This window comes from Agelaius phoeniceus, chromosome 3 (assembly GCF_051311805.1).
Source record: "Agelaius phoeniceus isolate bAgePho1 chromosome 3, bAgePho1.hap1, whole genome shotgun sequence".
Classification (NCBI taxonomy): Eukaryota; Metazoa; Chordata; class Aves; order Passeriformes; family Icteridae; genus Agelaius; species Agelaius phoeniceus.
In genome coordinates this window covers 50,133,755-50,146,676 of record NC_135267.1, presented here as the reverse complement: position 1 = coordinate 50,146,676, position 12,922 = coordinate 50,133,755, and the positions used below count along the sequence as shown (strand labels likewise).

General features: G+C 38.1%; 1 protein-coding gene across 1 annotated transcript in view; it reads left to right on the top strand.

Annotated features, from left to right (window-relative positions):
• The window catches only part of ROS1 (ROS proto-oncogene 1, receptor tyrosine kinase), a 67,730-nt gene that overhangs the window by 18,155 nt on the left and 36,653 nt on the right, over positions 1-12,922 (top strand). The window contains exons 15-24 of the mRNA XM_054630068.2: positions 210-320; positions 821-1,002; positions 1,958-2,149; positions 6,332-6,432; positions 8,414-8,628; positions 9,006-9,163; positions 9,731-9,893; positions 10,660-10,922; positions 11,740-11,803; positions 12,383-12,585. Coding sequence (XP_054486043.2) covers positions 210-320; positions 821-1,002; positions 1,958-2,149; positions 6,332-6,432; positions 8,414-8,628; positions 9,006-9,163; positions 9,731-9,893; positions 10,660-10,922; positions 11,740-11,803; positions 12,383-12,585 — 1,652 coding nt within the window. The remainder of the gene's footprint in view (positions 1-209; positions 321-820; positions 1,003-1,957; positions 2,150-6,331; positions 6,433-8,413; positions 8,629-9,005; positions 9,164-9,730; positions 9,894-10,659; positions 10,923-11,739; positions 11,804-12,382; positions 12,586-12,922) is intronic.

Genomic DNA, 12,922 nt, shown 5'->3' with positions numbered 1-12,922 from the left:
GTTCTGGATCTGAAGCTGCCCTGAATCTCTGAATTCCTCAAATTATGATATTTTCATGTATTTCTTCTTTGTCCTTTATTCCTTAGGACAGGGGCAGCTTTAAAGGTGCTTTTGTAACTTTCCAGGAACAGGAACCTCTGCTATTGAAATACAAATATTAAGATAAATTGCTTGTTGGTGTGCACAACTGCAGTTTTCTTCCTTTGTAGCTGAAGAAGAACCATATATATTGGCTGTGGGGCCTGAGGGTCTCTGGAAGCAGCGATTGGATAGCTACAGACAAGGAGAACTCCTCCATCCTCATATAAGAAATGTTTCAGGTACATACTAAACAATTTGCACGCTGCTGCTACAGGCTTTTTGGCATTTCTTAGCTCTCCATAAATTTCACCAACAGCACTGAAAGACAAGAGTTCTCTAGACTTGAATGTTGTGCAGAGCAGTACAGCGGCTTCGCTGATCCAACACTTTGGGTTCATCCCCTTCTATTTTACGAGTCAAATTAATCCTTAGTGAAACCCTTCTGACATCACCACAGTTACAGCAGAGCTAAAATCAACCCTCTAAACTAAGTAGGTCTGTCTCCAGCATCCCAATATATGTCATACATTTATAATAATCAGGGCTATATATGTACAATACATGTACATTATTTCCTGTAAGGAAGCATTTACCTTCACATTAGCTGAGCCTAACTGTACATTTGTATTGATTTTTAAAAAGCTGAAGTGCATGACTGCTTTTTATTCTTTAAAACAATGGAGTTTTTTTTTTAAATTTACATGTTTGTGTAATGCTTAACATCTTTTTTTTCTTCAAGACCTCGACTGGTATAATAACACTCTTTATTGGATTAATTCCATGGGGCAAGTTCAGACCTGGACATTGAACAAAAGAAAGGGTACCAATGAGAACACTTATGTGTCTGATGTCAGAAATGCAAGGATGTTGGCCTTTGATTGGTTGGGTCAGTGCTTGTATTGGGCTGGCAAAGCAAATATGGTAGGTACAGCTGCATTTCTTAAAAGAAAAAGACCCCTTAAGTCAACAATAAAGACTGTAAGGCTGTATTTGGGAAAATAATCCCTACTTCTTGCAATCTGAGATACAGTTGGACCTTTGCTATTATAATGTAGAACAAGGAGGCCTTTCTTTACTTAAGTGATTTTCCACAGTTATACAGAAGTTTGGGGTAAAATATTCACTAACATTCACTAATGCAGGATACTGAATTCACCAGGTGCAAAACAGGCAAATCAAACATATTATCCACAGTTTTGTTGGATTCAACATTGTGAAAATTAATGAAGATAGTGAAAATGGAGGCTGCCCTGTTGATCTCAGCCAAGAAGTAGATGGACTTTATTTTAATCAAATTTGGCACTATTTGTTTACACAGAGATTTTCAAGGTTGACCTCTGCTCTGTGATATTTTGCAGATCACTGCAGTTAAAAAATAATTACAATTGCACTTTGTACACTCTCATATCAGGAACACTGACATGTGAATTATTTAAAAGGTATCTGACTTCAAAATTGTAGTGCTAATTTATGCAGTGCTGTCAAATTATGCCTTTCATTCCTTGTAAGTGCAAAGTCAGAAGCTGTTTTAAAAACTGGAGCTAGGAGGCCAGATTTCACACTGCCTTGCACCCTCATTTACACTTGTGAATAGTGAATATGAAGTGGGTGAGAAGTTCTGTCAGACAGAAGGCTGCCAAAACTGGGAAAGCGAAGGGAAAAAGCTATTTCAGCTTTTTTCTTTTGTTACTTTCTGGCAAAAATGAACTAATAATTTTGCATTATTCTCCATCCTTTTACTTTGAACGCAAAAGGTTTAGGCTTTGAAAGCTGAAGGCTCGCACAGTCTTTTGATAAACAGCTGTGGAAAAGTCAGTAATGTACACTAAGCTGATCATAGCTGATGTGATGCTAAAGTCAATTCTTTTGTCCCTAGATCTACAGAAAATCACTGTTGGGAGGCCATATAGATGTTGTAGCTCATGTTGTATTCCCAGTGAAGGATCTAGTTGTGGATTCAGTAAATGGCTATTTGTACTGGGCCACAATGTATTCAGTGGAGAGCACAAGATTGAATGGAGAGGAGTACTTCATGTTACAAGAGCAGCTACAGTTTTCTGGTAAACAGGTGATTGATTTTTTACTTCTCTTTCTCTCTAGGAGAGATGGGGTGGAGGGGTGGTGTGTGTTTTAGTATTTAGATCTCTTGAATATAGTCAGTGCTCATAGCTGTCAAAATTGTGGTTGCAATGCTTCTCCTTCCCACATGTGAAAGGTTCTTTTTTTCCAAATGATTTAAGTCTAATGGTCATGTCTGGCTTTCACATCAAAATATGGATCCAGAGATTCATAGCATTCTGCCTCTTTTGTGAATGTTCCCCAGCTTGCAGGACCTGACAGGGCCAGTTTTGAGGCTTAGCACTTGCCAGGGATGCCAGGGTTGCAGAAGTGCTGTTACAGAAGCAGGTTTTACCTGTGATGATGAGAGAGGGGGAATGGCATCTGCCCCTGCTGCAGCCTGGCACAGCTTGCTGCTGCTGCCACAGTGCTGGTGAGGGTGCCACATCTGCCTCCAGTCAAAGGAAAAAAGGGACAGGGAATTGTTGTTTTAGCTGTATTAGGGTGGAGAACAGGTCCCATGCAGAAGTAGGAAGGAGAGGGAAAATAGAGATGCTAGTTCCACCAATAGCTCACCAAAGATCCTGTAATATGTGGATCATTAGCTCCCTTTTCCTACCTGGAGACACTTTGTTATGCTCTGAGGCCTGCACAACCTCCATATCTCTGCTGACTTCTCCTCTGCCTTTCTTCCACATTCACCCCTCTCTGATGTCCTATCAAGTCTCTTAAAAACTTGGTTCACTGCTGGCTCCTCATAGATCGTTGTGAGCTTCTCCAAATCCACCCTGCCTCTGCCACCATGTGAGATTTGACCTCATTCTTGGTAGGTGGAATTTGGTCTTGCCTACACAATGGAAGAACTCTGATGCTGACTATTCTTCTCATGAAAAGATCTGCCAAGGTCTTAGCATATTCTTTCCTCCCTACCTCCCTCACTTTCTTCCTTCCTTTAAAGCCCAGTCTTTGTTTTTATTCCACCTGTCATACAAATTGTACTCCCATTTAACCTGAAGCCAGATTGTCCATTGAAGCCTCTCTCCAGTTTTAGAGGTCTATCTCTCTTAGTTAGCTTTGTATCGTCCCCCAGAATATTTAACTTTCTTTTACCAAAAGAAAAGAATTTGGTGTTTCTCTGATCATAAAACAAAGCCAGGCCTGGTTTAGTCCATGAAAGGGAATTAATATTCCAAAAGGCCAGCTAATCTCACAGGTATTTTACTTTCATGAGGGCTTGGTAAGAAGGAAGGCAGGTTCTGGTGTGCCACCTGCTGTACTTGTAATCCTGCATACAGAGGAGCTGTAAAACTTTTGTACATGAGAGAAAAGTCTGTGCTGCAAAGGGCCAATCTCTCTCCCAGTACTAGCCTCCCTACCTCTCTGTGGAAGCTGGCTGGTTGTGGACTGTCTCCATGGGAAGGCATATGTTGTCCCAGCTCAGCAGCACACTTGGACATGTCTTCTGGATGATCTGTGGCACAGGACTAACATGTTCCACTTTATTCTAAGTGGCAAACTTCAGCTTCCTTGCCCTTCTCTTTTGATTCTCTACTTACTTCTCTGGATCACCTTGTGCTAACCTCAAATTTCTTGTTCTTGCTTCAGGAACCTTGGCAGCAGTAGGACTGCTTGTCTGGTCCTGTCATTTTTTTTTTTTCTGCACCTTTCTCTATGTCAGTGATACCAGCCTTCAACCATTCACTTATTCACACCTCCTACAAACAAACATCTCCTCTCCTGCTTCTCTGTTGCCCTAATCTGTGCACTGACTTCTGAACTCAGCCTCCTGCTGTGATGCACACAGGCAAAAAGCCAAATACAAATGTCTAGATTGAGAAGTGACCAGTTGTAGCTGACAGGTGTTTCTTTATTAAAATAAATCTCAGAATAAAACTATCAGAAAAAAAAAAGGACAGCACAACATTCTTTAATGGTGCAATTGTTGAGCTGGTTGTTACTGTTTCAATATCAAGAGGTAAATACATGTTTGCACAGGTACTAATATGTATTTTCTTTGCACAATGAAGTTCTTTACGTGAAAAGGGCATGTCTTACCTCAGTATTAAAGCATAGATGTAATAGTTAATTGCTGTTATCCAACAGTTAAAGTATGTTCTCCATGTAAGTGGTTCTTACTGATATTCACCATCTGTTTTTATGATAAAGAATTGCTGTTCAGCTGGATCTTCAGCAGTTTGTAGCTGTACTTCCTTTTTGCTTGAAATCTGAATGCTAGGAATAGGAATAGAAGAGCCTACTGTAAAAATGGCAGGTTTCCTAAACAAATACAAAGGCAGAGCTTTCAAAGTCTAATTTCTTTGGCAGGAACTAAATCCTTCTATGGCAATTATTTTGTTTTCTGATCAGTTGTTTAGCTCAGCTGGTGTGTATTGGCAGATCTTGATTGATTTGAGCAGAGCTCCTCTGATTTATTCCAACTTAGGATCTGGCATAGAATTTCCAAAGCTCTTAGTAAGCTGTTTACACTGTACAATATGATAGAACAAAAGTAATTGTATAGGGGAGCAGCAAAGTGCAGTATATGGAAGTGGGGCCAGGACCCTTTAGGTATGTTTTCAATATTTTTAGTCAAAGGGTATTTCAAATAGCCAAGTTTATCCTGCAACTCATGATGTTCAGTTACACTGCACCATCTCAAACACATGTTGTGCCCAGAAACTAGTACCTCTCATGAGCTGGGAAGGTGCTTGCCTGTTTTTGAAGCATCACAGAAAGGAGGTGTTAAACTGCTGCCTAACTCCTGAAAATTAATAGTACAAATATTTATTTGCCTTTTAATAATGATGATACAGGGGTCAGGATAAAGAAGATGGACACATCTATAGGAAAATGTAATAGCTGCAGAAAAAACAATGGGGCAAGGAAGAAGGGACCCAAAGGTTCAAAAAAGCAACATAAATTCAGGAAGATGTCATTTAGCATGGAGCATGGGAGGGAGAATAGGTAAATGGGATAAAATATAGCACGACTGACTAAATATACACTTGGGCACATACACGCTGTGAGATATTTTTAACAGGACAACCTACAGGAGCAATCATTCAAACCTTGATTTTCTGACATACAATGTCAACAGAAATATGTCAAGAATATGATTACATAAGGAGCAACAGACAACTAAGTGATATAACATTTGCTTTCCTGTCATCATCTTCTGCAGTTTATTAATGAAGAGTTAGGGCAAAAAAAAGGCTGTTCCACTTACATACATGATAGAAATTTAAGCTTATAAGAGAATAGTTATGACTAGTGTTTGCATGAGAAGTTTGAGAGCTGCTGGAAAACATGTTCAGAGAGGCCCCAAACAACTTGTTAGCTGTGCTAATGATATAAAATAGACTAAACTTGGTAACATTTAGCAGACTAACTTATGGAAGCAAATTCTTTTTTATTCACACAACAGATTATTAAAGATCTGATTTTTATTACTGTTGCATATGGCATTGGATCTGTTGTTTACTGCAGAAACAAGAAAACTCTATTTTGAATATTAGAACCTATTAAAAAGAAATAACAAATCTTTCATGTCCCTTAAAGGAAGATGAAGCATTGAAGTAATGAACAGGAAGATTGTTTGGTTTCCTCCCCCACTTTATTTCATAATAAATTATTTACAAAAATTTAAATATTCAAATTTCCTGCTTAATCAAATAAATGAATTAAAATTTTGCATCTATTTTCCATAAGTAATGCAATATTTTAACTGTTTATTTGTAAAATCAAAGCTGGAAAACAAAGACAAAAGACCTGAAATGCTTTTTTCAAAAGGTGATTCTGACTTTCAGGCTGGATATCACCCACCTGTTTCAGACAAAGAATGTTAAAATACCAGAGGTGTTTTGGAGATTTTGACAGGTACTTCCACTAAGCACTTGATATGCTATTGCTATCATGTCGGAGGTACTCAGATACTCCAGGGATGAACACTGTGACAGGTGTTAAAAAAATGTTATCTGGAAAATCATCAGCTGCTATAAATAGGAGTCCACCAAGGACCTGATTATTTTCTAGTGCTATCTCTTTTTGTGTTAGAATAAACATTCATGGTAGTAATGCTATTTTTGCCAATAAAGAGGAACTCATGATGTTGTCTAGACAACAGTTATGCCTAAGGGTGCTTATCTCAGAAGTGAAGATGTGTTCCAATTCCTAGTTGGACTGTTTTTTTTAGGTGGTTGGTGTAACTTTGGATCTCACCTATGGTTTTCTGTACTGGCTTGTGCGAGATAGTCTATATCTAAACCTATACAGAGCTTCTCTCTGCAAAGAAGGGTAAGTAAATATATTGCAGAGATAAGAAAGTCTGCATTCTCTAGTTTTTCTCATACTCTTTAAGAAAAAAATGTTGTCCAGTTTTGTATTTGCTGGGAAATGCCCTGACAAAGGCAGGAATGATGAATCTGACTCCATGTTCTCAGAAGGCTAATTTATTAGTTTATAATACTATATTATGTTGAAGAATACTATACTATACTAACTAAAGAATACAGAAAGGATACTTGCTTAATGCTAAAAAGATAATAATGAAAACTCGTGACTCTTTCCAGAGTCTCAACACAGCTTGGCCCTGATTGGCCAAAAAAATGAGTGAAAACAACTCACCAGAATCCAATGAAACAATCTCCAAACACATTTTACACAAGCACAACACAGGAGAAGCAAATGAGATAAGAATTGTTTTCCTTTTCTCTGAGGTTTCTCAGCTTCCCAGGAGAAAAATCCTGGGTGAAGGGATTTTTTTAGAGAATGTGAATGCCACAGTCAAGTCCTGGGCACACTATTTACTAATTTAATGATAAACAAAACCAAGAGCTAATGATCACGGCTAGCTGATGGCAAACTACATGTTGTGGTGGTTGGTAACAGTTTTACAGTGAGAGGAACAATGTACAGAACCTCAGCTGAACTGAGGTCATGCTCATCAATTTTTAGACTTAGCTTTAGGAAATAATTGCTGCTTATTGTCTGTTTTATCTTGGCATTTACAATGCTTGACAGCTTCCAAGTGCCTGGAGCTCTGTAACTGGCTCATCTTTCATGAATCTCAGGACTTGAACTGACACCACTTTCTCACCTGAGCAAACAGTACTCAGCAGGCTTTCTTCTTGATCATCCTGAATGTGAAATGGCTGCATAACTCCAGAAAGGCAAAGTTCATTAACACAAAACATAAAGAACACTGTTTATGGGTTAGCTTGATTATATACTAAAGCCTTGAGAAAAATGGTGGTTTTCTCTAAGTGCAAAGTGTATAATGCATAGTAATTGTGAAACTATGTTTTTGCTCCCTTCCATGTGGAGAATGTGATTATCTTAATTTTTTTTTTCAAGCATCAGATTAGATTGCTTAAACTTAATTGAGCAGCATCTGTATTTACATGTGCCCATAATGTTGCAGGCTGGCTTTGTGTGGAATCAGATGAATTTTCTGACAGACTTTAGACTTTCTATGATTAATAGTAAACACTTAAAGAATCAAAATATGTTGATTAGTTTTAGCTGGAACATACAGCTCCATTATGAATCAATTGGCAGTCATAAATCTTTGTCCCTGGTATGCTAGAATGCAGAGATTAGAAGTGATCCAGCCTAATGGACCTGGATGGTGTGTCAAAGCTTTTCCAAATTTATTTGGATGGCACATGTCTAAGCTCAAAGACATTTCTGAGATGGCAAAATGACAGCTCTTACAACATATTTAATCTCTTACCAAGATAAATTGGGACCTAAAAAGGCCTGTAAGTTTTGACGTACGATATACAAGGCAGATTAAATCACGGGTGATCCCAGCAAAGAAAAATGTTAATAGATCTTAGTAAATAATTGAAGAAAACTAACGGTCAGATAAATCTGAGTTCCTGATCTAGTGAAGTAGAATGAATCTCCTGCTCTGAGGTACACTTCACTGTTTCAGTGGAATTGCTGGGAGAAGGTGGGCTGATTTTTCAAAATACTCATTTTTCTGCATCTATGCAGCAGAATTTTAAACCATTTTATAACTGTTTTCCAATGAAATAAAGGGAATGAAGGTCTTTTTGTTCTTTCTGCGATGTCTCATATTCTGAAAAGTGTTCTTTAAAGAGCTTAAAGAAAAATTTTTAATTTGACTTCCTGCCTCCTACATTTTAGAATTTGAATTATAAGTATTAAGAACTTGAATTATAAAAAACTTTACAACGTGTCAAACCTTGCATAAAGCTGTTCCCTCTACATGTGGGCTATCAGTTTGCTAATTTCATACATGTTTCTACAGTTGTAGTAATGCCATCATCACGGAATTTGCAGCATGGAGTACTTCAGAAATATCTCCGGGTTCACTGGAATACTACAGTGGTCGTCTGTTCTGGATTAATAGGCTTCAGTTCATTACAGTCCAGGAAGTCAATCAGAGCCTTAGCATTCCCTTCTCACAACCAGCAGAGTTTACAGCCTTCACCCTTGTCCAGGCATCACTTAAACCTTTGCCAGGTACATTATTTTCTTTATCTAAATGCCTCAATAAAGGTATTCACTGTCAGCCTGCAATTCTTCATTCTTGAAATTCTTTGCCCATTTGACAAAAGAGAAGGATAAGAGCAAATTATTAATAAATATATTAATAACTTATTAATAAATATATCAGGATATACCTGATATATGTGTGTATATATGTCACCTGATAAATATATCAGGATAATGTGCAATTATAAAAGCTGATGGTAAACATATGGATAAAAAGAATATGTGCTGTTGCTATTTATTGTTTCTATTTAATGTTGGCTTACAGGATTTACTTCCATGTTCTAAGTAGTCTACCTATTCCTCACATTCCTTAGATTATTATTATTTCTTCTGTTTATGGATAGGAAACTTTTCTTCTACGCCAAAAGTGATTCCAGATTCAGTGCCAGAGTCTTCTTTCAGAATTAAAGGAAATTCCACAAGTTTCCACATCACTTGGAGTCCCTCCACAAAGGTGGAATGGGGAACTGTCTTTTACTGCGTGGGATCAAAATCTCTACAAGTGAGAATATTGATGCAATCCCTACCTATTATCTACATGTATTACTGCATCTACTTGCTATTTTTACAAAGAAATTGAGTTTGTTTCTTTTCTGGCATTTAAAAATTGGTCAAGAACTAAACTAAATTGCAAACACAGTGCAAGTTGCCCAGTTTCTCCACCACTGCAGCCAGCAGTGGCTCTGGGCTAGTGGCTGGGATGGCAGTAGTCAGACAAGGAGAACACAATGATCAAAAATTCATGAGAAAGCCTCTTACAGTAACTCAGAGAAAGAAAGAAGTGCTCTCTGAGATGACAGTGGGACAGGCTTTGCCTGAATGTGAAATGTAGCCTCCATCCCCCCTTTAGTGTATTTGGCAAGCTTTACTTTAAATTCAAAGGGCAGATTGCTGGCAGATCACTACCCACCAGTGCCACAGGAGCTGGTGAAACAATGACCACTCACAGGAAGGGAAGCTGTGTTTTGATTTAGGTGACCAGTTTGGTGAGGGAATTCTGGAAAACTGAAGGCCTTTTGAGCAGGAAAAATGTCTTGCTTTATTTTGTTCTGTTTAATTTCATTTGCAGCCTCTGGAGAATGAAGGATGCCTTCACCCCCATAATCTGACAGTGCCATCCTACCGAGTGGATTGGCTGGAACCATTTGCACTCTTTGATTTTACCGTCACTCCATACACATACTGGGGCAAGGCACCAATGACATCTGTATCCCTTCGGGCTCCTGAAGGAGGTACTAAAATTTTACATCCTGCTCCTCATGTGTAATGGGTACTGGGAGAAGCTCAGTGTCAGCAAGTGAAACCCTGGTGAAGGATGAGCAGCTTTCAGAGCTAGTTAGCTGCAGGCAGAGTTGCAAGGACATGTTTCTGAGTATCTTTGGCAGTCATCTATTGCATACATAAATGCAGACAATTGAAGTAATTGAATTCAGAACAGAAAATGCAGGGCAATATATCCAGCATGTGCCTGTGACTATGAGCAAGAAAGAGAAACTGAATTCATTACAATGAACATGAAAAGCTGCATGCAATATCTTAATCACTTAGTAGATTTTAAAAAAATGTTATGCACATTTTACTCTTGCTTCAGTGTTTATTTTTGCTCTTATGCATGTCAAAATTAAGTTAGCTGAAATAGAGTGTTGAGTGACTGAAGCACTGAGAAAGCTTATGAGATGCAGTAGATTTTGAAGTGAATAGAAGAGGAAATAGAATATGCTTTGTGTTGTGAAAATTTTTACAGCCCCATAGTTACATACAGGACTTGGCTAAATAGATATGTCCCAATCTCAGTGTAGGAGTGCAATTTTTTCCTGTTTATACAGCTCTTTCTTTTGGCTAGGTAAGTTAAAATCAGATAGCTTCACATCAATGAAAAACAGGAAGGAATAACCATTAAGTTTTAGATAACCTTCTTTAGAGTTAGTTATGAGGTTTGAGTTCATGTTTTGACAGGAGTATTTTGTTCTGTGTATTTTATCTTTATTTTTTATACAGTTCCTTCAGCCCCTAGGAACCCTAGAATATATGTGTTACAGAATAACCTACGTGGAAGTGATGGAAAAGTCCTTGTGGAGTTCAGGTGGGACAGACCTGAAAGGGATAATGGAATATTAATGCAGTTCAGGGTTTACTATCAGCTAGTGAATCAGAGCAGCACTGCTGGCACTTTCATGGAGTGGATTGAAGGCAATGTTAAACCCACCCAGATGCAGTTTTCTCTCAAGGATGTGCTTCCCAGCCTCACAGTAAGGTTTCAGGTATGAAAAATTACTAAGCTTGTCTCGTGCTAGATGGTAGATGTTATCTGTGCAGTCTGATCTGTTTGCCTGGGAGATGTTTTTTTGGCTTGGGGCAAGAGCTTGTGGTTTCTGCTTGTAGAACTGCTGATTTGCTGACTCACCCATGCATAACTACCTGGCTTAACTTCTTTTTGTATCATGTTGTTCACTCACTGGTGAAGCCCAAAAGAAACTTTTCTAGAGGTTTCTCCAAGCCACTGCTAGAAACTGCAAGTTGAACACAGATTCAACTGATGTGGTAGAAAGTGACAGGCCTTTTGAACAGAGCCACAGTTTGAGAAAGTCAAGGATTCATGTGGCTTCCATGGAAAGAGACTTCCAGTTCAAAACTTGTCAAGAAGTCATTTTTTCATTGGGATGAGTTTTGGAACAGACTGAATGTGTGCTTGAAACACAAGTTAAAAGCAAGAGAGCATGTCATAGACCAGGGACTAATGAGAGAGAACACCATGTTGGTTGCAAGGTCAACAAATAGTAGGAATTGTTCCAGGCTGGGGAAGGAAACAAAAAGATGGTCTGGAGTCCTTTGAGCTCTAACTGGTAGATGCAGCATGTTTTGTCAATCTCTGGGCCACTGGTTAAAGTTCTCTTCATAGCCACAGTCCCAACTTGAATGCAGCCTTTGAACTGACCAGCATAGCCTTGTGTCAAACAGAGCACACACTTATGTTCCTAGATGAGCAGACAGGGGTTTTGTCTCTGTTGGCTCTACAGGCTCTATAGTGCAGTCATTTCTGCTGTTAGTTAACATAAGTATCAATCTCCTGTCCCACAGGTGCAGGCCTTCACCTCTGTAGGTTCAGGACCTTTGTCTGACATGGCAGAGAGGAATTCATCAGGTATGGATGATTTAGTTGCCATCTCATGGTTTGTGTGCAATAGCTGGTGAAATGACAGTACAAGAATTTGGCAATCTGATAAATAGCCTCCAACATGCTATGTAACATACAGCAAACACAACAGAGGAAATGGTTACCTCCTCTGATATGAAAGATTAACACATTCCTTATCATTCAACTAAATTTGGGAATTTCAAGCCTTTCCTCAAAACTATGCTAAATTAGCTTTTTTGTGCAACTCCAGGTTAGCATGGAACAGTAGGTTTTCACCTGTAACCTGTTTACTGCTAGAGATCATAATATATTTCTAGTTTGGCTGTTAAAGGTCATTAAATGAGCAAATCTGTTTTGCTGTGCTTAAATTTGTTAGGTAAGCATTCACAATGCCACTGAAAATATCTTAGTAGTTTGACTATGATGACAAGAGGGCATCTCATTACTTTATTTATTTTCTGTTGCAAATAAAATAAGTTCAGACCCAACATTTATTTGTATCTTGTACTTGCTTTCCTTATGAATGACTGTGTTTATCTACGATGGGATTTTTTTGTTAATTGTGCTGTGCCCTTTTCCTTCCAGATCTTTTCCCTATCCCAACTCTAATAACTATTTCTGCCAGCAAGTTGTTTCTTACTGACATAGATAGTGGTCATACCATCTGGGAACTTTCAGCCAAGACTGATGTAAAGGACATCTGTTATATTGCTAATGATGACAAAGCATACCATATCACTGAAGATTCTCTTTTTATTCTTGATATACAGAATGCTTCAATGTTTCAGGTACTCCTTTGGTCACTCCTTTACTTGAGAGAATCTAGGAAAATTATCATTACTTGACCATTATTGCCATTATTTTATGGCCTGTAAAACTGTGGTTTTGAAAAAGTAAAAATGACCAGAGTATGCCATTGTTAAAGTTGTCCTATTAATCATAAATAGTTTACTGACATCTGCTTTGTTGATATTTTTATCAGATGTTCAGTTTAAAATTCATACTAGTAAATATAAGAAATTAATATTTTGTATAGCATTTAATTTAATTTTATTTTATTGACATCATTCTAATTTCAAGAATAGGGAAGCAACAATTGATATTTGTGAAAAAATAGTTTTGATT